The sequence below is a fragment of the Phoca vitulina genome, unplaced genomic scaffold, assembly GCF_004348235.1.
Source record: "Phoca vitulina isolate PV1807 unplaced genomic scaffold, GSC_HSeal_1.0 scaffold36, whole genome shotgun sequence".
Lineage (NCBI taxonomy): Eukaryota > Metazoa > Chordata > Mammalia > Carnivora > Phocidae > Phoca > Phoca vitulina.
Window position 1 is genome coordinate 4,622,555 of NW_022589739.1, and position 25,604 is coordinate 4,648,158.

General features: G+C 45.5%; 1 protein-coding gene across 9 annotated transcripts in view; it reads right to left on the reverse strand.

Annotated features, from left to right (window-relative positions):
* Positions 1-25,604, reverse strand: part of TEAD1 (TEA domain transcription factor 1) — a 259,319-nt gene that overhangs the window by 64,803 nt on the left and 168,912 nt on the right. For 4 of the 9 annotated variants that reach the window (XM_032427318.1, XM_032427323.1, XM_032427319.1 and 1 more), the window contains exons 3-5: positions 8,777-8,841; positions 6,345-6,407; positions 6,193-6,255 (exon numbers count right to left, since the gene is read on the reverse strand). In XM_032427318.1, coding sequence (XP_032283209.1) covers positions 6,193-6,255; positions 6,345-6,407; positions 8,777-8,841 — 191 coding nt within the window. The remainder of the gene's footprint in view (positions 1-6,192; positions 6,256-6,344; positions 6,408-8,776; positions 8,842-25,604) is intronic. The other 5 variants (XM_032427325.1, XM_032427324.1, XM_032427322.1 and 2 more) reach the window with 2 other exon arrangements.

Here is a 25,604-nt window from a genome sequence, read left to right on the forward strand (position 1 = left end):
CGGAGGCGGCAGGGGAATGAGGGGGGACGAACCTGCTATGGGGGACGTCACTGCAGATGCAGCTAGTGATGCGGGGTCCAAGGGAAAAAAGTCTGCATCTGGGATTGCCAAATGCACGTTCCACAGACCCAGAGGTCACGGGAACGCTATGTACCTACAAGGCTGTTATCTTCTACCTTAGAACTAGAACCGGGCCTCGTTACAAAGCCACCTAAGACCGACCTCGTGCCTGGAGAGCAGTGGGCCACAAGGATTTTGTCTGGGCAGGGACCACAACATGGCATGCCCATCGTTGAGAAAGGATTCCTCAAAGCTAAGCTATTTTAGATGAGCAGTTAGCACTCTGATTTGTCCCTTAAGGCACTTTAGTCAAGAAGATTAAAACAAAAAACTGAAAATGTGTTTAATGTCCAAATTTCTGGCACACTGGCCACCAATGCCTTGTACTTCCTTATCCATCTTAGGAGGCGCCTGAATCTCAGCTGCACTCTGCCTACCCCCTCGCCCCTTCTCGCTACTGTCCCAGTTTCTCTGCTCCTGGTTCTTCATCTCCTTACATCACTCCCCGGCAACTTCAACCGGTCCCTCCATCTGCTTGCCCCTGGCATCCCTCCCTCACGGTTACAGTCTGTGTCCAAGGTCATCCCAAATTGTTGGTCAAATCTATCTTGGCTTAGGCTGCTGTATGTTAAAGAGGCTCATGTTGGTGGCAATGGCTTTAGCACAAATTCAGAGTAAATGATGGATAAAAACCGAGATTCATTTTAGGACAAGGGCAAAAGGAGAAAATAGTCTTCACTAGATTTGTTTTCTTAGGGAAATAAATGGCAAGGAAAGATACTGTTGGTGGGGGTGGGGAAAAGAGGGAGATTGAGATTGGCTGGGAAAGGAGGTTGGGGAGAGGAAATTAGAAAAAGTAAGAATAATGTTTTGCCATTTGATGCATTCCACTGAAAAAAAATTAAAGGAAATACGTCCTAATGAAAATGATCATTTCTGGTTGATACGAATATAAATATTTTATAGTAATTCTCTGCACTTTCTAACTTAATTATATTTAAAATTTAGCAACCCAAATTCATAGTTAATTTTGATGCACACCCTCAGTGAACTGCCATTACTTTAAGAGAACCCAACCTTCAAAAACCTAGTTCAATGGTGCTACTGAAAAGTTTTGGTGTACACTTTTCACTTAGTAAGGACTGGAGCTTTAAACATAATCTACTCTTTAAAAACATTGAGGAAGGAAGAGTTCACAGCAGTCAGAGTGGGGAGCGGGAACCAGCCGCAGACGGCAGGGAGCACTGATGTGAACCACAGAGATGGGCCCCAGGGGGGTGTGGCTGCCTGGTCCAAGCCCTCACCTCTCTCTCTGACTACAGCAGCCCCTGAATTAGGCCCCCTGCCTCCAGCTCTGCCTCCCTCCTGGCCATCCCTCTGAAAACAGTGGGAGAGAGCTTTCCAAAGCTTACATGTGAGTGCTCCCCACAGGTTCCCCATGGCCCAGAGGTGACCCTCACTCTCCCACAGATGATCTGGGACCTTCCTGTTGGGCTCCTTCAGGCTCATTCCCATCCCGTGCCTCCAAGCAATGGTGTTCTTTGTGATTCCCCAAACACCCCCATATCTCGGGGGGAACTGTCTGCCTTCCTCAATGCCCAGTTCTAATGACACCCCCTCCAATGAGGCTTTCCTTAATTCTCCCACACTCAAAACCGCCCACTCTTTTCACCACTCTGTTCCACTGCAGACTCCCCTAACTGTGGGACAATCTACTGGAAATCTAGTATTTCCCCAAATGTGGCCAAAAACAACAGAAAAGTTTAGTGGTCCTCAAGAACAGAGACTTTGCTTATTTGACTCTCTATGCCCAACATCTACTCAAGGGTCTAGAACACACTGGATTCTCAATGAAAAGTCTGCTGGACTGAATTAATCATTTCTGTGCTTTATAAAGTTCAAATCTTTGTGGAAATCTTAAACTTCCCCCAAAACAAATTTTGTTACAAAGGTTAAAATTAGGGGCGCCTGGGTGGTGCAGCTGGTTAAGCGTCTGCCTTCAGCTCAGGTCATGATCTCAGGGTCCTGGGATTGAGCCCCACATCGGGCTCCCCGCTCAGTGAGGAGTCTGCTTCTCTCTCTCCCTCTGTGTGCTCTCTCTCTCTCTCTCAAATAAATAAAATCTTTAAAAAAAAAGTTAAAATTAAAGCCCACACATTTTTAGGGTGATCTGGCTCACAAACAGGCACTCTGAGAACCACTTCTGTAATTAGCAGAAGCATAAAGCTGACTTGGGAACTTATTTTAACAGATTTTCAAGAGCTTGACTTTCGTAGCTAGGATGATTCCTCAACTGTGACATGAGAATGACCACTCTCTTCGTGACTCTGTTTGCTTCGGAGGAATACGGCGGAGCACGACGCAGAGCATGCGCTGTCCTGAAAAGGCTGCAGGGACAGCTGAGAGGAAGTTACTTCCTTCTCCCTTGGCCTAAAGCAGAGGGGTTTTCAAACCTTATTCAGTGTAACAGCCAAAGAGACCACTGCTAAGGATAAAAGAGCACGAGCTTCAATTAAAACAGCGTTTACTCATTTAGGGGCGTCTGGGTGGCGCAGTGGGTTAGATGCCGGACTCTTGGTTTTGGCTCAGGTCCTGATCTCAGGGTGGTGAGATTGAGCCCTGTGCCAGGCTCCGCATTCAGCTGGGAATTGGCTTCAGATTTCTCCCTCCCTCTCCCCCTCCCGCTCCTGCTCTATCAAATAAATAAATCTTAAAAAAAAAAAAAAAAGAACAGCGTTTACTCATTTATATATTAAATGTTTCGACTAAGATTTCAATCTGAAAAATGAGTTTGTGACTTAAAAAAGGCTGGAAAGCAACCAGCCTCAAGAATTCTAGCACACCCTTCCCCAGGAAGGAGGGAGGGTTATAGGCAACAGGGCTCACAGGGAAGCCACACCTAGCAGCGGCCCCCAGGTGAGCGAACTACTTTTTCCAACTCTGAGGGAGGACAGAAGGATGAAGCTTGGCTTCATTCTTCAAAGGAGGGCTACAGGCCTTTGTCTACCCCAGAGGATAGAAATCCTTGACTTGTAAACATATGGAGAAGTGCCCAGCAGCGGGCTAAGGCCGGCAGGCAGGCACAGGTCCTGAAGTGGCCAGTGGACAGCCACCTTCCTTCCAGGAGGCCTTGTTACATCTTCTCAGGCAGGGCACAACATCTCTGTTAAGTCTGGACACTTCCTGCCACCCCCTACCGCCCACCCAGAAGCTATCCTTCTTGTCTGCTGGGATGACTTCAACCTTCTGTAGCGGCTTTATCTCGTCAGTTCGTGTGGGAGGCCAAGACGATGTGGCTATCAGCCTGACCCCACAACGAACTCAGCCGGGAGGCTCATCCCTGCCTCCCACAAATGTGCTGTTGTTACACTCCAGAGCTGAACGGGAGAGCACGGACAAACCGGCGAGATCGACCTCTCCTACGGGACCACTTCCCGGCGATGGCTGGTTAGGAAGGTTAAGGAAGGCATCACTAACGTCAAGTGCCCATGGGAGGCGAAGGCGGCAACATCTCTGCACGTAGGCGACAGCCAGTCTCGTGCTCCTGGACCGTCCTAATGTCCTCTGAGTGGTGACACAGCAGCTCTGTGGCTAGGACCTCACGGCCCCAAGTTACGGATGATCACCACAGGGTCAGTCACACATGAAGCCCACACGTGGACCAAGGGCTCGGTGTTAAAAATTCACCTTGCTTCTAAAATGTGGGCGCTGAGGAAAGGGTCGGTAGCAAGAGCTGCACGCCCAGCTCCAAGGGACGTGAGGGGTGACACGGGGTGTGCCGGCTCGAGGCCTTCTGCTTGAAAACCTTCTCCCACCTCCACTGGATGCAACCCCGCCTGAGAGAGCAGTGGTTTAAGATTCAGAAAGATCTGAGTTCAAATCCTGACAGTGACGTGTACTAGGCTTGGGGGCTCTGGGCATATCCGTTAAACTCCTGGAGCTCTGGTTTCCTCACTGTTATTCCCCAAACTCTGAATAATGGAACTTATTTGGCAGTGAGCTCAATGGAAAGAACCTCCAAGAGGCCCTGCAGCACACTAACTCCTGTCTCTGCATCCCCATCACCAGGCAGTGCGTCCCTGGGATTCCCTCCACGTTTGCTCTTGGCTCTTTCCACTAACACTTATCCCACGGTGCCCTATAGTTCCCATTCCCATCTCCACGGCCAGCTCTGTGAATAGGGGGTTGACTGGTTAAATGCCCACCATGATGAACACCATGCCCGGAGCGCTCAATTGGTATTAGCTGATGGGAAGAACAAAGGCCTCCCTTCTTCCAAGAATAATGTGGCAGGGAGGAAGGCAAGTAACTGCAAGAAGATGGAGGTGGTTCCTGGGGCTGAGCCGGTTGCTACCCTATTGCCTCTGTTTCCGCCTCCTTAGGTCGGCTCCCAAGGCGAGTGGGCCACGGCTGAAAGGAGGGGGGAAGTCACCTTTTCTTATTTTGTAAGAACAAACATAAATACAACCGTGTGTTTGTGTGTACATGTATGTATAAAGTAATGGTAAACTGTTTCCAACGAGGAAGACTCTTCAAAATTCCCAAATGAGAAAAAGAGCACTTCCTGCATCCCATGGGGAATCCCTTCTGGACAGGAGAGCTTTATTCACCATGCACAGGGCTTCTGGTCCAGGGCTGTGTGCCCCGGTGAGTTGGTAGGAACCACATGGATGGTACAGAAATAAGAGCAATTCATAACATCGCAGATGGAAACACACAACTGATGTCTGTAAACTTCTTTTGTACATCATTAATTCGTTAGCGCAGAGAAACCAGAAACAGAGTCAGAACTTGAGCAAACACTGGGGTAGTTACATCCGCATAGAGAGGACGGCACCTTTGGTTAAAAAGCAGGATCTATGAAGTTATCTTAGTCTTCCAACTGCTCAGCCCGTGCAGCTAAAAGCCAGCCACCATCAGCCACACGTGCGAGCGAGCCAGCATGCTGCCCACTGCAGAGGGCCACCAAATGCTCCTTCCTGGTCACTAGTCCTGTTCCACAGCCAGCCTTGTTTGCGTAAAAAAAAAAAAAAAAAGTTGGAGGACTTTGGGTAGGATCCCAGTGTTCACCATTCAGTGCTGTGAAATCACACTTTGTTCTTTAGGTTTAGTACAAAAACAAATTTAATGAATGTATGGAAAAAATCGGAACAGAACAACAACAAAAAAGGCAGGTGGGAAAGGCAACAATATGGGCTCCAAACTCATTTTTATTATAAAGCAAAGCTCTTCTGGGCAAACTATAATCCCTCTGCATTTCTAAAATCGGGCATTATGGGGAAAAAAAAAAAGTCATGTATGTTTTACTGCAAATTTTGGAAGGGGAGAAAATAAGGAGAACTTGCATTTAAAAACTGTCAGTGCCTCCATTTTTGCTGTGAAATATATTTTCAGAGAATGGAAAATGAGACACCTGTAAAGAACAATTAAAGTAAACTCACGTATAAATGGAATTACAAACATGGATTTGATTAAGAGCTTTCCCATCTCTATGATCTTTTTTTTAAGTCCTCACCTCAAATTTCTTTTTTTAATAACAGAGCTGTACACTTAAAAAACAATATTGAGCAATGTGGAAGAAATCTGGCAGAAAATACTCTGTGTTTACAGAACACATTTTTCGAAAAATTAAGTGAAAAAGACGTGTTTTTCATAAGTATTCTTTAAAATACATAAAAAGCGTAAAACAACTTCTAAATATTCTTTTAAAGTAATTTCCTGATAACTACTCTGGAAGTGATTCTTATTTTATTTTATTTATTTACTACTTCTACACTAACTTTGTGTCTCTGGACTTTTTTTCCCCTCTCCTAGCCCAGGGCTGTTTGGTGGACATTTGAAGGTTAAAAAAAAAAATCATGTTTCTGTGCTGAAAAGTTATCAAGACCAGCTCTCTGCTGCATTTGCATTGTTATTAGGGACACACACACACACACACACACACACACACACTCTGAGCTTAATGTGAGGCTAGTACAGAAAAAGAGATTAGACACAAAGAAATGTAAACAGCTCTCACATGCGAGGAAACTAGGTTACGAGAATCCCAGCACCAGGCATTCACCAGTCACCATGGAAAACAGGAAGTGAGATGCATAGCAACCACAAGCCAAAAAGCAGGAAAGCGCATACCTTTAGCTTGGAATGAAAATCACGAGATTTCCTTCTGGCAAGAACCTGAATGTGACTAGACACCTGCAGGGTAGGGGAAGGGAGGAAAACAAAGGAAAAGCCTGTAACCATGGAGATGAAAAGCCCCCTACAACTGGGCAAGCCAGACGTACCTTAATGGCGGCTTGAATTTCTCGAACTTTCTTTCTTGCTAAGACCTGTATATGACTAGACACCTACATTGTTCGGGTTTATGAGGGGAAACAAAACAAAACAAAACAAAACAAAAAAAGGAAATCAAATATAAAATCGCTACTCCTTGGGAGGGTTTTGGGGTGGGGGGTGGGGGGGAGGTTATTTGCATCTCAACAAAGCTCTGCAGTTAGGAATACACAGTCCCAGCCAGACACCAAGCCCCCAGCGCTGCTCTAAGCTTTTCAGACTGGGTCATCACTGCAGTGACTTGATTCAGGATGAAAGTTAGGCTGCTCTTAGTTTTCTCACCAGGGAGAAATCACCGGCACGGGATGAGAGGGAGAGAGTGGGGTTGTTTTCTTTATGAAATTTAAAAGGTGGGGCTAGAGGTAAATGAAAATATTTATAGCTTCTCAGTATCAGGAGGGAAAATCCCTTCTTCTCAATTTAGAAGAGACTATCCATAAATTAGCACATTCTGCAGAATCAAAAAGCTGAAGCTGTCGGTTATATTCTGATCTCATTAAGAGCTCTGGATTCTGTAGCAAATGTTAAAATAATACTGACATGTAAATTAGATCTCAAAGAGAAATGGAAAGACCCAGTTAGCAGAGCAATTTTTTTTTTTTTGCCCTTATAAATATCTTTAATCCTTCCACTCTTTTGGATATTGACTGGGCGCCAAGTGGATTTGCATATTATTACAAAGCGAAAAGTGTGAATACAGCCAGCCAGCCATCCTGTTAAAAATCTGGGTTGAAAACCACACGATTTGCTGAACAACAAATTCACATTGGAGAGGTATCACCAACTGCTGCCTAAAAACATCCCCAGGATGCCGGGGTGTGGAAAGCCAGCCAAGCCCAGCTTCTGAAACACAATGATTCCACTGGGTAAACAAATTTGCATCTCTTTCAGCGGGACTTGGTTAAATTTAGAAGAGTCCCCCAGTGAAGGGGTTGGGCGCATGACCAGAGCTCCTAGACCAGCACACAGCTCAGGTCCAGGGCTTTCAGCATGTTGGGAATTAGAGCTGTCTGTTTCAGAAATTTAGAACCTTCCATTTAAAAGTTCAGCGACTCCGACTGAGAGGCGGTTATTTCATTTCAAATACTGACTCTAAAAACAGGATTTAGGGTAATAAAAGATCTTTTATCTTTGAGTTTCAATGATTAATTTTTTTTCCCAATTTGCCTTCTTTTTTTTTTAAAGTACGGAGAAGCAGGAACTCCCCCATCCTCTTCACCCCTCCATCCGGCTCCTGGTTTTACTTGTTCTCACCCGAGTTTTGTTCTTAGGTGATTCTCTGACTTGCAGAGGGCCACTGTCCACTGTTGGGGGGGGGGGGGGCATCCACTGAACAGACAATGCCCCGCCTCTGCGTACTGGCAGGAGGCCACGGCCCTCTGTGCTGACTCAGCAGCCAGGCTCCCAGCGGGGGCACATGTAAGCATTCCTGGGGAAAAGCTCTCCCCGCCATAAACACTCATGAAAACAACTCATCATGGAGCAGAGAACTGGAATCTGCTGCTCACATTTAAAGAGACCACAGTTGAGCTCGCCTTTCGGTACGATGATAGTTTTTTAAAAATCCATGCCAGATAGATCCGCATAGGTCAACATTAAAAAATAATTTTGTTCTGTTAACAACTCACCCACGAGGTTGGTTTGATTCCCCCCACACACACACCGCTTTTCCTTTCTTTCTTTTTCTGTTTTTCGTTAAACATGAATTTCTCATCCCTTCCAGTTCTGAACTGGGTCAGGGGTTTGGGCTGCTTTGCATCAGAAGGAACAAGGGGAGCCAGAGCCCTGACAAAGGGCAGAGCAAAATTCCTGACACTGCTCTGCACAAATGTATTTAAGTTGTAGCTTCATTTCCGTCACGGCCGCTGCTGACAAAAAGCCGTAGCTGAAGGAGCGACCGTTCCCTGGACACGCACCATTCAGTATTATGTTCAGGCCAAGACTCACGGCTGCTGGGGTTACTGTTTCATCGAAATGATGACTCATGGGTAATGGTTCCAGGATTTTACAATGCGCAAAATCTCCAAGTTGCACAACTTCTGAGCGTATTCGCATCTGCAGCTTTTGCAGCGTTCACAGATGCGCAGTTTGGGAAAGAACTAGAGGTATTCAAATACGGTACAGGAGTAGTGCCTACACTCTCCTTCGTGGTGACGCTTTCCCAGGTAGGTATGAAAAGGACTCCGGAGACCACACAGTGAGGGGTCACTGAAATGATGAACAGTGAAAACTGAGCCAACTGAAAACACCTGCAACACTGATGTCCCTACAGGGAACTCAAAGTGGGGGCTCCTAGGAGCCCAAGCACAGACAGCCGCCGCAGCCAAAATGCCTCGCTGGGGCCATTCGCCGACATGCACAGTGTCCAGGCCGGTCAGTTTACCTGTTTTCTGGTCCTCGTCTTGCCTGTCCTGAGTTTGATGTATCTGGCTATCAATTCATTCCTACCTGAAAGAAAGAAGAATTTACAATAAGATGGGTTACCTTAAAAAACACACACACAAAAACAAACCAACAAAAAACCCAAAAAACAGCCTCTGAAAGCCAAGAATTTAGAATCAAGACTTTTTAAGCTGGACCACATCAAAAACTAATGATGTATTGTATGGTGACTAACATAACATAATAAAATTTAAAAAAAAAAAAAAAGACTTTAAGCTGGAGCTGTACACTCACTAATGCTAGAAAAATAAAACAGTACAATTGTTTGTAATAATATTTACTCGAGGAAATTTAGCATGAAGGGCATTTAATGATGAACTATGATTAACAACTGAGGATAGAAATGTGCCTTCTTGTTTCTTTACATGCTCGCACCTAACACGTGTGAGCAACAAACACAGGATGCGCAGTGCGAGTCCACAAACCCATTTCTGTTCCCGTCTAAGTTTTCATGCCCACCCCTCCTCCCCCAGGCTTCTAGCTAACTCCACTTAGAGTCAGTATAGCCACTGCAGAATGAACTGCTCCTACCATGAGGAGATTAACAGTATGAAAGCAGACATTCCCTACAGGTAGTCACTGTGCTAGGAACTAACTCTACGCAAGATCATGTTCATGAAAAAGAAAAAAAAAAAAATGACTTAACCTCCTCAAAGCTCTATAACCTGTAGGGGAAAGAAGATGACTAGAAGTATACACAAACAGCCCCCGTGCCCCTAGCCCACCAGGAGACTGAGAGGTCTCAAACAGATCATCTGACTTCGAAGATGGGAATGTAATGGGGAAAAGATGTCCCTGGAGCTAAGTGGGGTATGTATCGCTACTACTACACGAATAAGAACCCACTCGTGCAGTTACCTACAATCATTAACTGCAAGGCTTGCTGTAGGGTTTGTCTGTGCTGTCCTACTTCCCAGAAAAGGCTGCATACCTGAAGATGGCAAGAGTTTTGTTCTTTGACCCAAAGCCTCCCCAGTACCCAGCACACTGGTGGGCACGCAGAAAGAACCAATGAGGAAAAAACAGAGCCTCTGGTGAAAGAGAGGGACCACCCCTCACCCCCCCACCCCCGATCTACCCTGGAAGAGTAAAGAACTGGCCACACGAATGAGGACCGACCCAAGAGCGTGGAAATCTCGTCGGAAGGTTCTAGAGGCTCCCTCAGCACTGCCCAGATGGTTCCTGTCATCATGGCTCTGTCTGCTGCCTGCCCGTGTTAGGACCACGCAGGACAGGGTCACCACTGGAAGGCAGAGGAATCATGAATCCTGGGGCTGGGAAGTTCTTCTGGGTCATCCGCTCCCACCGCTAGAAGCCTCAATTCTTAGAAGCCTCACCAAGTACTTACAGAATTAAGGAGACAGTCCATCTTACCTTAAAACATATTTAAGGGAGAAAAAAAGACCCTTCTTATTTGGGGCTTCTTATAACTTTCATCCCCGGATTTTCCTTGTTCCTCTTAACAAGAACAGAGCTATGCACATGACTGACTTTCAGATATTAATGACAGCTTTCAGGTCCTCCTGGAGTTGTACCCAGGCCAAACCTCTTCTGTTCCTCTGTTACCTGTGACAGCTTTGGAACACTACCATATCCATCCAGGGACCATCCTTTGTCTCGTTTCCTTTCATAGCCTGGAGCCCAGAACTACAGTGGTGCTCCTCCTATGACAAGTCCACAGCAGAAGTCTATCACCTCCCTCATCCTAAATACTGTACCTCTGTTAATGCAGCCTAACGCTGCATTTGATTTTGGGGAACCACAAAAGACTGTCAAGTTTATGTCATTTGAACTCCTCGAGGTCTTTTTCATGTAGATTACTCCTCAGATATATCCCTACCTCTTCACCCAGTCTTTTCATGCATAGTTGGGATTTTTCTGATCCAAATACAGAACCTTATGTTTATTTCCATTGCATTTCATCCCGTTAGATTAAGCCTATCATTGCCGCCTGTCAGGATCCTCTCAGATCCTGATGCTTGTCTGAACTTACCCTTTCACCACAGGAAAAGGACCTCTAAATTCAGGTTAAAGAACTGCTTCTCTAAGCATTCTCTCTCCAACTTCTGAGAACTACCAATATCCCCTCTAGTGTCATCGGGGTCTACTTCTCTCTCTCTCAGATGGTTGTACAGATTTTGCAATTTGTCTCAAAGGCGTGCTGACAGCAGAGTCCGGCCAGGAGGGCCTCATTACCAGAAGCCAGACCTAAATGACAATGTCTGCAGACGAGCCAAGCATCCTTCAAACTCAGGGCCTCCCTGTGCGTCCTGTTCAGGGCTGTCTGAGTGGCCAGCATGAAATACATCCGGGGTTCTGTATTATGTGCAATTTCATCCGAACCTCGTCCAGATAGCAAAAACGTCCCCTGGCCCCCTACTCTTTTCCCGTGAAAGGAGACAAAGCCGTGTGCTGTGCGTGACACACAACCTCTAGAGCGGATTCCTTATGGCACTTGGTGGAATGGTGAGATCAACACCCAGGACAGCCAGATCTGACTGCACACAGCCTGGGGGTCCATGCAGATGACACCCCTTGGAGTCAAGCAGTGTCAACGCAAACTCTGATTAAATTTAGCACGTCTGGAAATTATTACAGACGTGTCTACAACAGGTCCTCACTGAGCAGCTAACTCATGCCGAGCACTACATCACAGCCACCATTTCACCCAAACTTGCTGTGACTCTTGTTTCCCGTTCTTAACGTAAGATCACCTTTCAAAACCCTGTGTTCTTTCTTCTCTACCATGTTTGAAGCCATGAAAGGTAATTAACTTGAGGTTTCTGTGTTTCTTGCCTCCATAAGGAATACCGCTGATTCCGACTGTAAATTCAAATTCAACTAACTCTGAGTATCTACCTGATCCGAACAGTGTTTGTTAATCACTTTATTTCATGTGAATTTTCTAATCACCGTGAGGGCAGCTCTGTATACACAAACACTATTTGGATTTACCTGGTTTTTAAAAATGAGTGTGTGTATATGTACGTATGTATGTATGTATGTATTTAAGATTTTATTTGAGAGAGAAAGAGAGTGAGCAAGAGAGAGAGAAATGCACATGAGCCAGGGGAGGAGCAGAGAAGCAGACTCCCTGCTGAGCAGGGAGCCTGACATGGGACTCAATCCCAGGACGCTGGGATCATGATCTGAGCTGAAGGAAGACGTTTAACCGACTCAGCCACCCAGGCACCCTTATTCATTTATTTAAAAAACAAATTTAAACACCCTAGTTCATCCTCAACTTAAATATCCTATTATTTTTATAATCACTCTCTTGTTTGGGGGGTTTTATTTATTTTTAAAGATTTTATTTATTTATTTCACAGAGAGAGACACAGCGAGAGAGGGAACACAAGCAGGGGGAATGGGAGAGGGAGAAGCAGGCTTTCTTGCAAAGCAGGGAGCCCGATGCGGGGCTTGATCCCAAGACCCTGGGATCATGACCTGAGCCGAAGGCAGACGCTTAACGACTGAGCCACCCAGGCGCCCCTGGGGTTTTTTTTTTTTTAAAGATTTATTTATTTTTTTGAGAGAGAAAGCATGTGTATGAGCAGTGGAGGAGCAGAGGGAAAGAGAATCTCAAGCAGGCTCCACACAGTGCACAGAGCCAGATGCGGGGCTCAATCTCACGACCCTGAGATCATGACCTGCGCCGAAACCAAGAGTCGGACGCTTAACTAACTGAGCCACCCAGGAGCCTCTATAATTGCTTTCAAAGGGCCATTCAAATAATTTCTGGTCCATTTTACAAAGCAATTACAACTCCTTTAAACATTTAAAATTCCATATTTAATTTAGAATATATTTCTTTTAATTATTAGAACTGTTTGACCTAACTTCTAAAACCTTCCTTAAACAACTCTTAGAAACCTAATAAATTATCTTAAACACTCTAATACTGCTTACGAATCTAGTAAGACTTCAACCCTCCCAAAAATCAAGTCTAAATCAATTACTTCACTGCACATTTTAATTTGGGAAAACAGGCTGACCTGTTGCATGGGCCAAATTATTTTAAATAATTACTTAAAACATCAAATATGTGTAGAACCTCTAAGTCAAATATTAACACTACGGCTTTGATTCTATTAAAATCTTCTATTTTTCAATTCTAAATCTTCTCAGAATTAAAATATGCCTACCCATTATGGAAAAAAGTATGACATTTCAAATGATTTAGGAATATCTTTTTGGCACTTGGGGTTGTACGTATTTTGGGGAAATCAACTAGGTTCTGAATGGATTTTTGTCAGTGACCTTGACAGAACATCCTGAGCAGGATTTATATGTATTTCTACAGCATGGCTCTCCAAATGGGGTGAATCCATATAGTCCAGAGCCCTGGATTTGAACTTTGGTCCTAAAGTGCAGAATTCCTTTGTCAAGGACTGGGAGCTTAGGGCACCAACAATCACTGATGTAACTTAACTGGCAGTTAGCCTTGGCTCCACACAGCATAGTCTTGTTCTATAGGTATTAGAAATGTTAACCCTAATTCTCTCACTCTCTCTTCTAAAACACACACACAGGGGGCGCCTGAGTGGCTCAGTCGGTTATGCGTCCGACTCTTGGTTTTGGCTCAGGTCATGATCTCGGGGTTGTGAGATCGAGCCCAGCATCTGTCTCTGTGCTCAGCACGAAGCGGGCTTGAGATTCTCTCTCCCTCTGCCCCTCCCCCACTCGTGCTCGCACTCTCTCCCTAAAATAAATAAATAAAATCTTTAAAAAATAAAACACACACACACACACACACAGTGGTGCTTGATCCAGTAAACCTTACATTACAAACGTGACTTTCAACAAAGGTAATTGCAAAGTTATGCGTGACATTCCTAAACTAATCCTACTGTCAAGTGGGGACCATCTCCTTTGTGCCTTACACTATGCCTGCCTGGTGCATCAGGGATAGAAAGAGAAGTCAGCCTGCCTGCCCACAGGGAGGGCACTGCCCAACACAATAGCTAAAAAGAGCAAGCCAGCTCTCCAGGTCCCACTATGACTACTGCCACGAAAGAGGGCCTGATAACATGCACGTGTCCTCGGCCACAAGTAATTGAGAAAGTCTAGAAAGCCTTCTTCCCCAAAATACTAGAACATAATCTAGGCCTTGAAGGACCGATGGCATTTTCTCCAACATTTTATTATGAAAAATTTCAGACACACAGAAGTTTCTTTACAGAAAGAATTTCACAGTGCACACTACAGACCCTCCTCCTGGATCCCACCTTTCACTTTGTCTATACTTGCTTTGACACGTCCTTCAATTCCTCTACCCGTCCGCCAAGCTGTCTTATTTTATGGGTGCTGTTGCATTCCGTGTTGCGGTGGCGGTCACAGGCACGAGGGCAGCCCCCCAACACTTCAGTATGCATGTCACTAACTAAAGTGATCAGACGGATTTTGACAGGCAAAACAGAGGGGCGTGGGTGGAAGTCCATTCCAGATGGAAGAGCTGCATTTCCTTACACATATAAGCAGGAATCTGGCACCTGCAGAGCTGTAGGCTCCCGTGACCACTGCACACTTCCTTTCGGAGCCCACGAGTTTCCAGATTCTATGGTCTGCACGCTGCACACATCAGCTCCTTCTTACTCCTCTATACGTATTTGGAATAGCTAATAGAGCTGAGCGGCAATGCCACACTCCGCCACTAAGCATCATTACGCTACAGCTTCTCTGTGGCATCAAATGCCCTTTAGAAACACACACCCTGTTCTTTCCGTGTGAGGCTCTGCAGCTGCGGCCGCCCTGGCTGTTCCCAGGGGCAGTAGGCAGCAGGAAAGACAGACAGAGCCTGCCTTGCCACTTTTATACTGGGATCCTTCCCCAGGCACTGCAATCCCGCTTTTATCTCATCCTTCCCCTTTCTCTTAAAGAACACAGCACCGTTGAAAGTGAGCCATCGCGGCTTCTCCTGCATCCCGGGTCGCCGTGAAACCTCCCGCTAAAGGGGCGAAGGGGAGCGAGACACCAACGGAAAGGCGTGGAGTCTGCACTGGGCTTGCCTTGCCTAGCCAGAAGCCTGGTTAACGTTGTTGTGGCCTGGGTGTGTGACGGGATGTGGCCTCAAGGTCATGTTTGAGGCACAGCAAATGCAGGGTCTGTGGCTAGAAACTGTAGCCCAGAGACGCTGGGCTTTCACAGGGTAAGAGCCACTTTGTAATTGAATGGAGGCAGGGAGCCACAAAGAAAGAAGTAACAAATGGAACCTCCTCTTCCTGGCTGCAGCCCAGTACAGAGGCAAACTCAGGCCAGGGGAGGGCTGAAGAGCCCAGGAGCAGGGCAGGGGCTCTAGCTGATGCACACCGGCCCTCCCTTGGCTGAGAGGGACACCTGAGGATGTCCCCCATCTTTTAACCATGTAAAGAATGAGAATCAGAAAGAAAACTCAAACTTCCTTGATTGCTAGAACAAAGCTGCATGAAATAGGCACTGATGCTCTGGTTGTAACCTTTCGGTCTTCCACACACCCTCACCAGCCCTAACTCAGCCCAATGGCCCTACTAGACTACCAGGAGCTTCCCTGGTAACACCTTGAGCTTTCTGAGCTTCGTACCTGCACGCACAACTGCTCTCATGCCCCGTATTGCTCCAGTCCCTTTCTGCACATCCAGATTCTGCCCACCTTTCAAATGCCTTGTCTTTCAGGAGCCTTTTGGATAGAAGAGGCCTCCCCTTTCCGTAAACATCTACAGCCTCTGACTTGGGCTGCTGTGCTGCTGGCTTATATCCTTTCTACTTTATACTCTATCATTTCAGTACATGTCACGGCTCCAACCAGATGATGGAGTCGCTGAGAATAAGAACTAATGACATTCATGTTTTCTGTTTCCCTCTCCCAGGCAGCTCAATGTTTGTGGAGTGAGTCACTGGTAGGGGCAGAAGAAGGGCTCTTCCCTAGAATCCAGTTTGACTCTGGATCATTGACATAAAGTGAAAACAGAAGAGGAAAAGATGACCCAGTGAAAAGAAGCAAAAATGATGCCTTCCACCAGGTGACAACACCGCGGGACATGGCTCTGTCCTCCAACACAACAGCAGTGCCCAACAGAAAGAACGGTTTGCAGAGAGTACTTTCTCAGCACGATTCTCCAAGGCGGTGGTAAAATACTTTCTAGCCATCAACTTTTTTTTTTTTTTAATCAGCTGAGCTTCATCTTAAGGGAAAAATATCTCAGGCTATGAAAGCCAACACCAAAAAGCACAGGTGTAGGGGACTATGTGGGAGCTCAGCGTCATTGGCTAGAGAGGGGTCTACAGAACGGGGATGTTTAATGACCCTGCCCTGCCGCATATACAGGGAGTTTATATCTCTGGATCCCGCCAGACGAGGCAGCAGAGAGTATAACCTCACCCGGGAGGACTTAATAATTCACCTTTTCTTCCACCCTGCTGCCATTGTAGTACCAGCAACAATGGGGGGAAAAGGGAGGTCTACTGAAGCGGACCAGTCACCCTCTAGTCAGACCAGGGACAACACCTAGAAGAGAAGCAGGAGGGCATAAAGATGCCATCTCGCCTTCAAGCAACCTACACCTGTGAGAGACTGTCACCCGTAAGAACGGGGTCAAGTCACCCCATACTTCCCCACGTCTGCGTCCCAGCTGCCACGTCCCATTTATCTGACTGCTCGCATGATAAATGCCTGCCTCTCCAACTTCCAGGCAGGAAGTTCCACAGGAGCATTGACCACACACTGGGTTTTGCTCATCACTGTATACCCACCCCCCCCAGGGCCAAAAACACAGCAGGTCCTCAGGAAGTACACACTGATGGAATGAACGACTGAATGACAGGGATGGAGACCAGAGTGGGAGGGGGCTACAAAGCTAAGATTGGGGATAAAGGAGGATTCGCCCCACCCCCCTGCAAAAAAAAAAAAGGAATCTGAACCAACCCCAGAGCACTGCCAATGAGGAAGTTTAGACACCAGTGTCTCGGTTAATCCCCGATATAAATCATTGACCAAAAATCAGCACCCATATGGAAAATCACCAGAAAGGGCCAGACAGCCTGTTCTGGGTTGTCAGGGGCTGGTACTGTGTGTTCCCGATCTAAAGGTTTACAGAATGGACTGATGGCCTTCGGGAGGTGAACACTGGCAGGTCCCTGAAAGAAGCTGCATCTGCGTTCACCCGGAGGCTTATAAGGAATAGCTTTAGAAAAAAGACTACACAGAGGAAGGCTGTGTTAACCTCTGGTTCGCCGGAACTTATTCCTCGCATCCCTTCAAAATGCCTGGCAATAACTCAAATCCTGCTTCTCGGCGTTCCTATCAGTCAACGGCAGCTGATAACGTTATTGAGTGATGGCCCCATAAAACACCTCATCTCAGCAGGACAGCTTACAAACTACGTGCTTGCCCTAGACTTACAAGGGTCAAAAAGAGACAAGCAAGGAAAACTGTCCAATGCTTCATATGAAATACAATCCTTCTACATTGGAGATAAATTCTTTTTTGTTGTCATTATTTCAAGGAAGGAAAATAAATATGAATGAAGTCAGTTTTTCTAATGGCTCATTCTCTAGGAAGCAGTAAGAGACGCCAGAGAATCACCTTCTTAATTCTCTAATGAACAATTTCACTAGCCTTAATACTTTATGCCTATGGTTGCTGATCTTTCTCGTCTATCCTATACACAGCTACCTACAAAGCATAACTCTGGCTTAGCCACTCTACTGCCCCAAGACCTTCATGGGCCCACTGCCTGCAGTCTAAAGGTCAAACCGCTTTAGTATAGTATTCAATGTTGTCCCACCACCTGGCCCTGACGTTTTGTTTTCATGCCACACCACGTCCACCATCACCTGAATCCATCTTACCACCATCAAAATGCACGTGGGGCTTTCAGTTCCCTGAACTAGCCTGCCATTCTAAGATTTTGCTCATCGTTGCAATACCTCTTAAGACGATCAGTCAAAATCCTTCCAGACCCAGGTCAAAGGGCATCTCCTTCATGAACCACCCACCCCTTAAATATGTACTAGACAGGGAACGTGTGAAGAAGAGTGAGCCAGGGAGCCTGGAGCCTGGAGCCCATCTCACAGACCAGTGGTTGGGAAAGACCACAACATGACAAAGCAAACTGATCACAGAAGATTGTGAGAGTTACAAATGAACCACTTAGTATGGCTTGGCTCTGACTGGGAGAAGAGCAGAGATTCACCACTCTGCCCTGCCCTGCCCTGCCCTGCCCAAATTGTGGTTCTCGTAAGACTTCCTTGTGTAACAAACTGTAAGCTCCTCAAAGGTAGGGTCTCTGTCTTCAGCATCTTTGTATCCCACACACTCAACGTGTGTATGGGATTTAATGGAACCTATGCTTCTTGCTCCCTAAACAACCTAAATAGACCCCCTACAGGCTCTCCGGGAAGTTTTTGCTCATCTTTTGGGCATTTGCCTTTTCTTTCACACCCACATCTGACTGTGTTGCTTTCCTGCATCATAAGGTCCCTGGTCACTGTAAGAAAAACACACCCTCCTTTGCCCGGTACCTGGGCCTAATAGCTCATTCCTGTAGAGGGCTCCTCTATTCTAGTACAAGAAGCTCCACAGAGTTCCCCAAGTCCCTGTCATGCTTTTCCATACCTCCATGCCTCTGTACAGACCATACGGCCCTAAAATGTCCTTTCCCTTCTCCTTTGCCTACAAACTCCTCCTCAACCCTGTAAGCCCCAACTCAAGTATTTCCTCCCTAAAGTCCTCTGGGAGCCAACCAAACGGAATTAGTCATTTTCTCCTTCATACCCTCATGTGCCGAGCGTATATCCTCTGCCACTCTACACCACCATTACTTATCCGGGGGACCATTCATCCCCCATTGAGAACTGTGACTGTTCCATGGAAAGAATTTACCTAGCTCTCTCTGACTGCAGATTGGGCATCTATTAAGTAGGTACTCATACAAAGGCTTTCAATAAATGAACGGATGAGTGAGCTCTCCTATACAGAGAAAAAATGATCTAGAAAAAGATCACAACACCAGCAGTATCACCTGAGACCTGTAAGCCCTTTTATAGTTAACAATTTCAGGGACAGGCAGCACAATTTTCCAGACCTTCGTTCTGCTCTCTTAACCTGGCACCAGTGAGACCAACTCATGCTCCTTTCCTCCTCACCCCTTTCTACCCGCACCGACCTCCACATGCCACAGTGCTATGGACCTGGTCCAAAAAAAAGCTAATCTCAACATCAATTCAGGAGAGTCTTGTTAATGAAAAACTTTGCTAAGAACACTCTGTTTATTTATTAATTATTTGGCCTTTTAAAGAAGTGTGAAATCCACACATTTGAAGTGCCAAAAACTATTGGTCTTTGCTGGAGAATCTTTAATGGTGGTGATGCTGCAGATTGGTTTTTGTTCTGGATTCAGGAGTAGGGCTGCCTACACCTAGATCTTTCTGGGGAAGCTGGACTTGTACTTATTAGCTGTGTGAATGTGGGCAACTTGCTTAACGTCTCTGGACCTTTAGTTCCTCACCTGTGAAATGCAGATAAAGAACCTACCCTGGAGGACTGCTGTGTGCATTAGCAATAACACATGAAGCTTCTCGCACCTCCGAGTGATTTAAAATGGTCCTGGAGCTGGGGACGCCTGGGTGGCTCAGTTGGTTAAGCGACTGCCTTCGGCTCAGGTCATGATCCTGGAGTCCTGGGATTGAGTCCCGCATCAGGCTCCCCCCGCTCAGCGGAGAGTCTGCTTCTCCCTCTGACCCTCCCCCCTCTAGTGTTCTCTCTCTCTCATTCTCTTTCAAATAAATAAATAAAATCTTCAAAAAATAAATAAATAAAAATCTTCAAAAAATAGAATAAAATAAAAAATAAAATGGCTCTGGAGCTATTACATAATGTCACTGCACTTGGTTTATATGTTCTCATTGCTTGAACTGATATATAAGTTTTCTGTCCAGAACACCATACCACATGGCATCTTATATAAACCTACAATGCTTCTACTTTCAGGGTTATTGAAACGAACAGCTTTTCCATGCTGCACTGAACATGTTCTCAAAATCTTTGCAGCACCCTCGACTTTCAAAATGGTATGGCCACAGAAATTGTTTCCGAGTAAAAGGAGCCCTTTACTGTGATATCTTAACATTAAAAGGGCATCATGCAAGCTACTTACTTGCTACAATAACCTTCTAATTTAGAATAGATTCTTCATTGAATAAGATAGCAGGAATTAGGTTTTGGCCAAGGGCTAAGTGTGGCCAAAATTCTTGTAATTTGTGGCAGATCGTAAAATTATCTTTATGAATAGGCTGGCGGCACTGCATTAAATAGCATGTCCCCCACTGGATTTCCAGAATTTAGTTCTTACTATAAAAACAACTCTCGGGGCGCCTGGGTGGCTCAGACGGTTAAGCGTCTGCCTTCGGCTCAGGTCATGATCCCAGGGTCCTGGGATTGAGTCCCGCATCAGGCTCCCTGCTCCTTGGGAGCCTGCTTCTCCCTCTGCCTCTCTCTCTCTCTGTCTCTCATGAATAAATAAATAAAATCTTTAAAAAAAAAAAATATATAAAAACAACTCTTGCTAGAAGAAGCAAGCCAGAACTTCCGTAGCTCCTGCAGCAGCGGCTGGACAAAGGTGAGTAAACCCATGGGTCCAGTGAACACGGCACTCACATGGGATGAGCCACTGCTGGGGAAACATGCTAAAAAAAAACAGAGGATTCTAAGTGCCCGGGCACTTGGTAATTCTTTTAAAAATCATATGGAAACCACGTTCACAAAGGACATTTTTTAAAGCGCGCTTCCAACTGAAGAGATTGAAATTTGACGGTCAAACGCCATGAAAACCCCTCTCTGTGGCAGGCAGAGGCGCAGTGAGATGGGTGAAGACCCCCAGTGTGTCAGTGCCAGGGAAAAGCCCTGGGCTTGTACCCGCAGATGCTTCGCCTTCACACCCCCCCCCCCACTCCCAGTTTATGAATGCAGCCTGGGGCTCAAACAGTGAAGAAACCACCCAAGTTACCAAACTGGTAAGTGGCAGAATTGGGATCTCAACCCAGTTTTGACTTCCAAGATCATCATGCCTTAACTTTAGACCATCTGCTCTGAAGACAGCCTCGACACTACAGTTAACTTCCCACAAGGTCATTACCAAGTGCTTCGGGAGAACACAATCTTACAAGGAGGGGGCACAACCCAACCATGAAGTGGACTGAACCATACACAGACTTTACGTTCTCCATTCACCACCTACAACACAGGATCAAACTCAACTCCAATGTCTGCATTTGAGGCCTTCATAATCCAGCCCCGATGCGCTCCCCTCCCCTGTTCAACACCACCCGCTGAGTATTTTCTATATATAAAAGGCATTGCACGAAGCACTGTAGGAGATACATGCTGGAATAATACGTATTATCTGCACTCGAGGTGCTTAGAGTATAAGAGGGGAAACTGAGGCAAGAAGCCACATGCCAATAATAAAGGCAGGGTACTAGGAGGATGAGAGAAACAACTAAAGAATAGTCTGAGGAAAATAAATAAATAAAAATGCAGAGATGTTTCCTCCCGTGGTTGCCACACTCTCTGTCATTCACCCACCTGCTCTGGCCACATTTGACTGGTCCCCAGACCACGAGCAGCCAAAGGCAACAGCTTACAGGCCAGTCATTAAGGGGAGAACAGTGGCCTATGCACTGGGCTCTTTGAGATCATGATCGAGTAAACCAGATTACCTCTCTCAGCTGAGTTTCAGATTCAGGAGCACCAACTCCTTTTTATTCTCCTTTAAAAATTTCACATTCCCCAGGTGATAGATATGCAATATATTCTCTTTGTAAAAGATTAAAATGTTATACACACAAACCCACTTTTTTGGGGGAGGGGGTGCCTTTTTCCCCTGTCACTCTCTCCACATACCGTCCTATCATGTTGGCTTCTATTTCTTCCATGTGAACAACCTGCCGCTCCCCCCATCCCTGCCCTCACGGTCCTGCCCAAATCTGCTGAACACTTACTTCTGAGTTGCCAAAACCCGGGTCAAATGGCACTTTCCAGTTTCCCGCCAGTGAGCCTGCTCTGCCCCTTCAGCTCATCAGACTTTATGTGTGTGGCTAGCACAGGGCTTGCCATACTGCAGTCCTCCTGTGGGTGCTTTCCTTTGCCTTCTTTGACAAATTATGAGCTTCTTGAAGGCGGGGGACACATCTTACTCCAGGACCCCGACCCCTCAACTCCCGGTGCAGGACTGAGAATGTGCTACTTAATCACAACATCACTGCTGATTTTAGCCACCTCCTGAAAGGGAAAATATCTGAAGAACTGACATCACAGCACATAGGAGGTGGTGACTGTATGTTTTCTTTGAAGAGGGAGGAAGACAGAACTGGCAGGACGGGCGGGGGGGGGGGGGGGGGGGGGGGGAGGAATCACTGTGCTGGCAGATATCCAGGATATAAAGAAGAACACAACTGGGCTCCTGCCTTCTAGGAACCCAGTCCAGGTGAATGCTCAGGGAATGCCAAATACCCACGAACCTTTCCTCTTCCTAAATCCCGAGAAATGTACGAGGCACCCATAATCACAGCGGGGTGGGGCAAAGGGAAGGGGAGTCGTTATTTTATTCCTAACAGAAAGAACCTGGAAAACTCAAAGCCCTTCCTTCGTCAAAATTACAATGTTTTTAATTCTTATGATCTTCATCCATTTCAGATTTACCATCCTGCTTCAATCCACCACCTGAATAGAAGGTAACATTCAGCATCTAATAGAAAAAAACATATGTTCTAAGAGACATCTCAACTTTTTCATAGGTAGAACAGGTAAGAATGAACTGGATAAAATGCAGATGAACCAACTAAGCATATTCTGGGTAGCCACAGTATTTTTAAAGACAAGGAATACACACAATCAATGTGGCTTCATCTGCAAACTCATTCACCACACACAAGTTTGATATTTTTTTTTTTTTTTTTTTTAAGAAAAGGCAAAGCCCAAACTACTTATCCTTACATGGCTCTAGCCCTGAAGGTTGCTTTGCAAAGATATCTGAGTGAAATTATCCAGCAAACCCTTGTGTGGATAGAAGGTTCCACAAGTCAACAACCGCTTAAGCAGTTTAAACCAACAAGCAAGATGCCCTCTATTTAAATGCTATGAGCGAATCTATTTTAAGCCTCTAAAAATCCTCTGGGCAGGTGTTTAAGCTGTGTACAGACTGAGCCTGTGGAGACTCCGGGGGTGGGGGAGGGTGGGCTCCACTCTCCATGCAGGCAACATTTTGTTCAGACAATCTTCCTGCAGCAGGTCATGTGACAAAGGCCAAATAAACAGCATCTGGGGATTTTCAATTACAGACCTTCGCCCAGCATGCCTGCACTGTAATCTCTACCAGATGAGGCTCAGGCCTCCCTATTTTCAATAATTCACACACTGTGTACACATAACATGACAATAAGGGCATTCATGGAGCGGCCTGATTCGCAGATCAAAGCTAGCAAAGGGCCAGCTGTAAGCATGCTCTGCTGCTGGATGATTCGTGCTTTTCACAGGCTTGGAAAGACGCTCGGCAGGACCTGGCAAGCCGGCCTCTTTCCTGTGCGGTATGCTGAGCAAACTCTGAGCATGAACCGGGCACAGCTCCCTTGGGATGGCCAAAGTGGTGACCGGTTCCATGTGCATTTGCAAGTACTGGGCAGCTTCAAGCTCCAATCTACTCAACAAGCTGCCCCTTGCAGGGGCTTGCCTTGGCCAGTGCAAGACCCGTGAAAAAGCTCTACTGCTCCCGGGAGAAGGCAGTTCTTGAAAACAAACCCGTTCTAAAAAGACGGTAAGGTTCCCGTACTTAATAAGCCCTCGGCCAGGTGCCTGAGTTTACAAATCCACTGGCTGTGCAGTTTCCATGTAGCGTCACACACATACGAATGATTCAGACACAAACTACACGGAGGTATATTTTTAATGGCTGTCAGAGAGCTCTGGGTCTGGGAAATGAAAGCGGACACTCTGTTGTTATTCCTGAAATCCCTACACGTTAACTCAATTAACTCGGGTGTGTGCAGACTAACGCATTTAGGCACTGTGGGTGTGTGAGCATGCGTGTGAGTGCTTTAAAAGCATTCAGAATTCTCAAGTCCACAGCATTCCAAATGCCTATCGCCCTGCAAAGGAGAGTTGCAACTGGAGGAAATAAGGACACTGCTTCTTCATATAAAGATTTCATACCCATCAATCAGGGCAGGAACCCAGAGAAAGCCATAATGGTGACTTCCTCAGCAGCAAACACATGCTGCTCACCAGCTGTGGGCTATGCATCCTTACCCCCTTTTCTCTCTCATTCAGAATGGTTTCCTCTTAATCACAATAATCCCAAAAGTGCTAAAACATATCAATCGTTGGGTAAGCCCTGCCTACAAAGGGCCAGCCGGCTGGCTTTTATGGCCTTGTCTAACAGCAGCTGATACTTCATTCAGTGACAAATCCAATTTAGCAGTTACAAGAGGTTTAGCATCCCTGAAAAAATATTGGGGTTGATCTGGCACTCTAAAGTCAGCAAATGCTCCATTGCCATACTGTTGCAGAGATTATTCTGCTGTCATATTTGGATGTCTACAACCGACCATCTCACACCTTCTCTACCCTTGCCCCCCATGATCTAATGATAGTGGTTGTTGGTGGTGGTGGTGGCAACAATTTAATGCCCGGATAAAGAAATACAGGCTACAATCATATTTGGAAACTGATTCAATGTGATTTTACCATCCCCACCCCCAACACACACACACACACACACGCAGGAGTGATTGGCTCTACTCTTCAAATGGGAATTTCTAGCATACTGAAGGAAAAAAACTGTGGGGTGAAACTGATTTTACTCTAATCTTAGGGGTGTAAGTCAGCTTTGAAGGGCAGAAGGAGATAAACAACATGTAAAGATTTTATCCTTGGACTGAAGTCCATCATATTAAAAACTACTGCAGGACTAATGTAAAGACTTTGTAATTAAATTCTTCACATTTATTTTTAAACATCAGACTGTTAAAGAAAAACTTTGAGCCATGATGGAGGGAAGCACATAAAATGACAGAAAGAAAAATTAGCTTTTGAATATGTAACACACTCAAAATACATATATATAGACTCTTTACAGATAATTACATAAATTCAAGTTAAAAGAATCTCCAAAGAAAATAACGTGGATAATTTAGCTATTAAAGGGACATACAACCAACAAAATGCCATTTTTAAGCAACACCACACGGTAACTTACAAAATAAAATAAAAGGGAAATGATCTAATAGGAACATGGGCTGATTATTCCTTTAATATTAGGCTTTGTAGTCAACAGTTGGTTATTCATCCCAGCTTTAACGATACCAAAAAAGTGACCACAGAGACATCTGGTTTAAAAAAAAAAAGTTTTCAGTGCCATAAATGAAACATTCGCAATTGGGGGCTGGCAAGATATCAGTGATGGAATATTCCATACATGGAGTTCTTATTTCATGTGGTTTTAAAACTTTATTCTTTTCTCTGGATTTTTTTTTTAAGCATAAACTGAAAAATAAAACAAAAACACCCAAAGCCCGCAGACTAGAGAAGACATTTAGCTTCTGTGAATAACTATCCATTAGATTAATATTTTGTCAATGTCACTTGTCACAACAAAAGCAGCGGCATTTATAATTTACTCTAAGACTGGTTTAATTAAAATTCAAACAACCACGACAAAGCTATATTGAATTTCATTTGCCACACTGTAATTACTTACTTTGTAGCTGACTATAAACAATATTTTATTACATCCACAAAA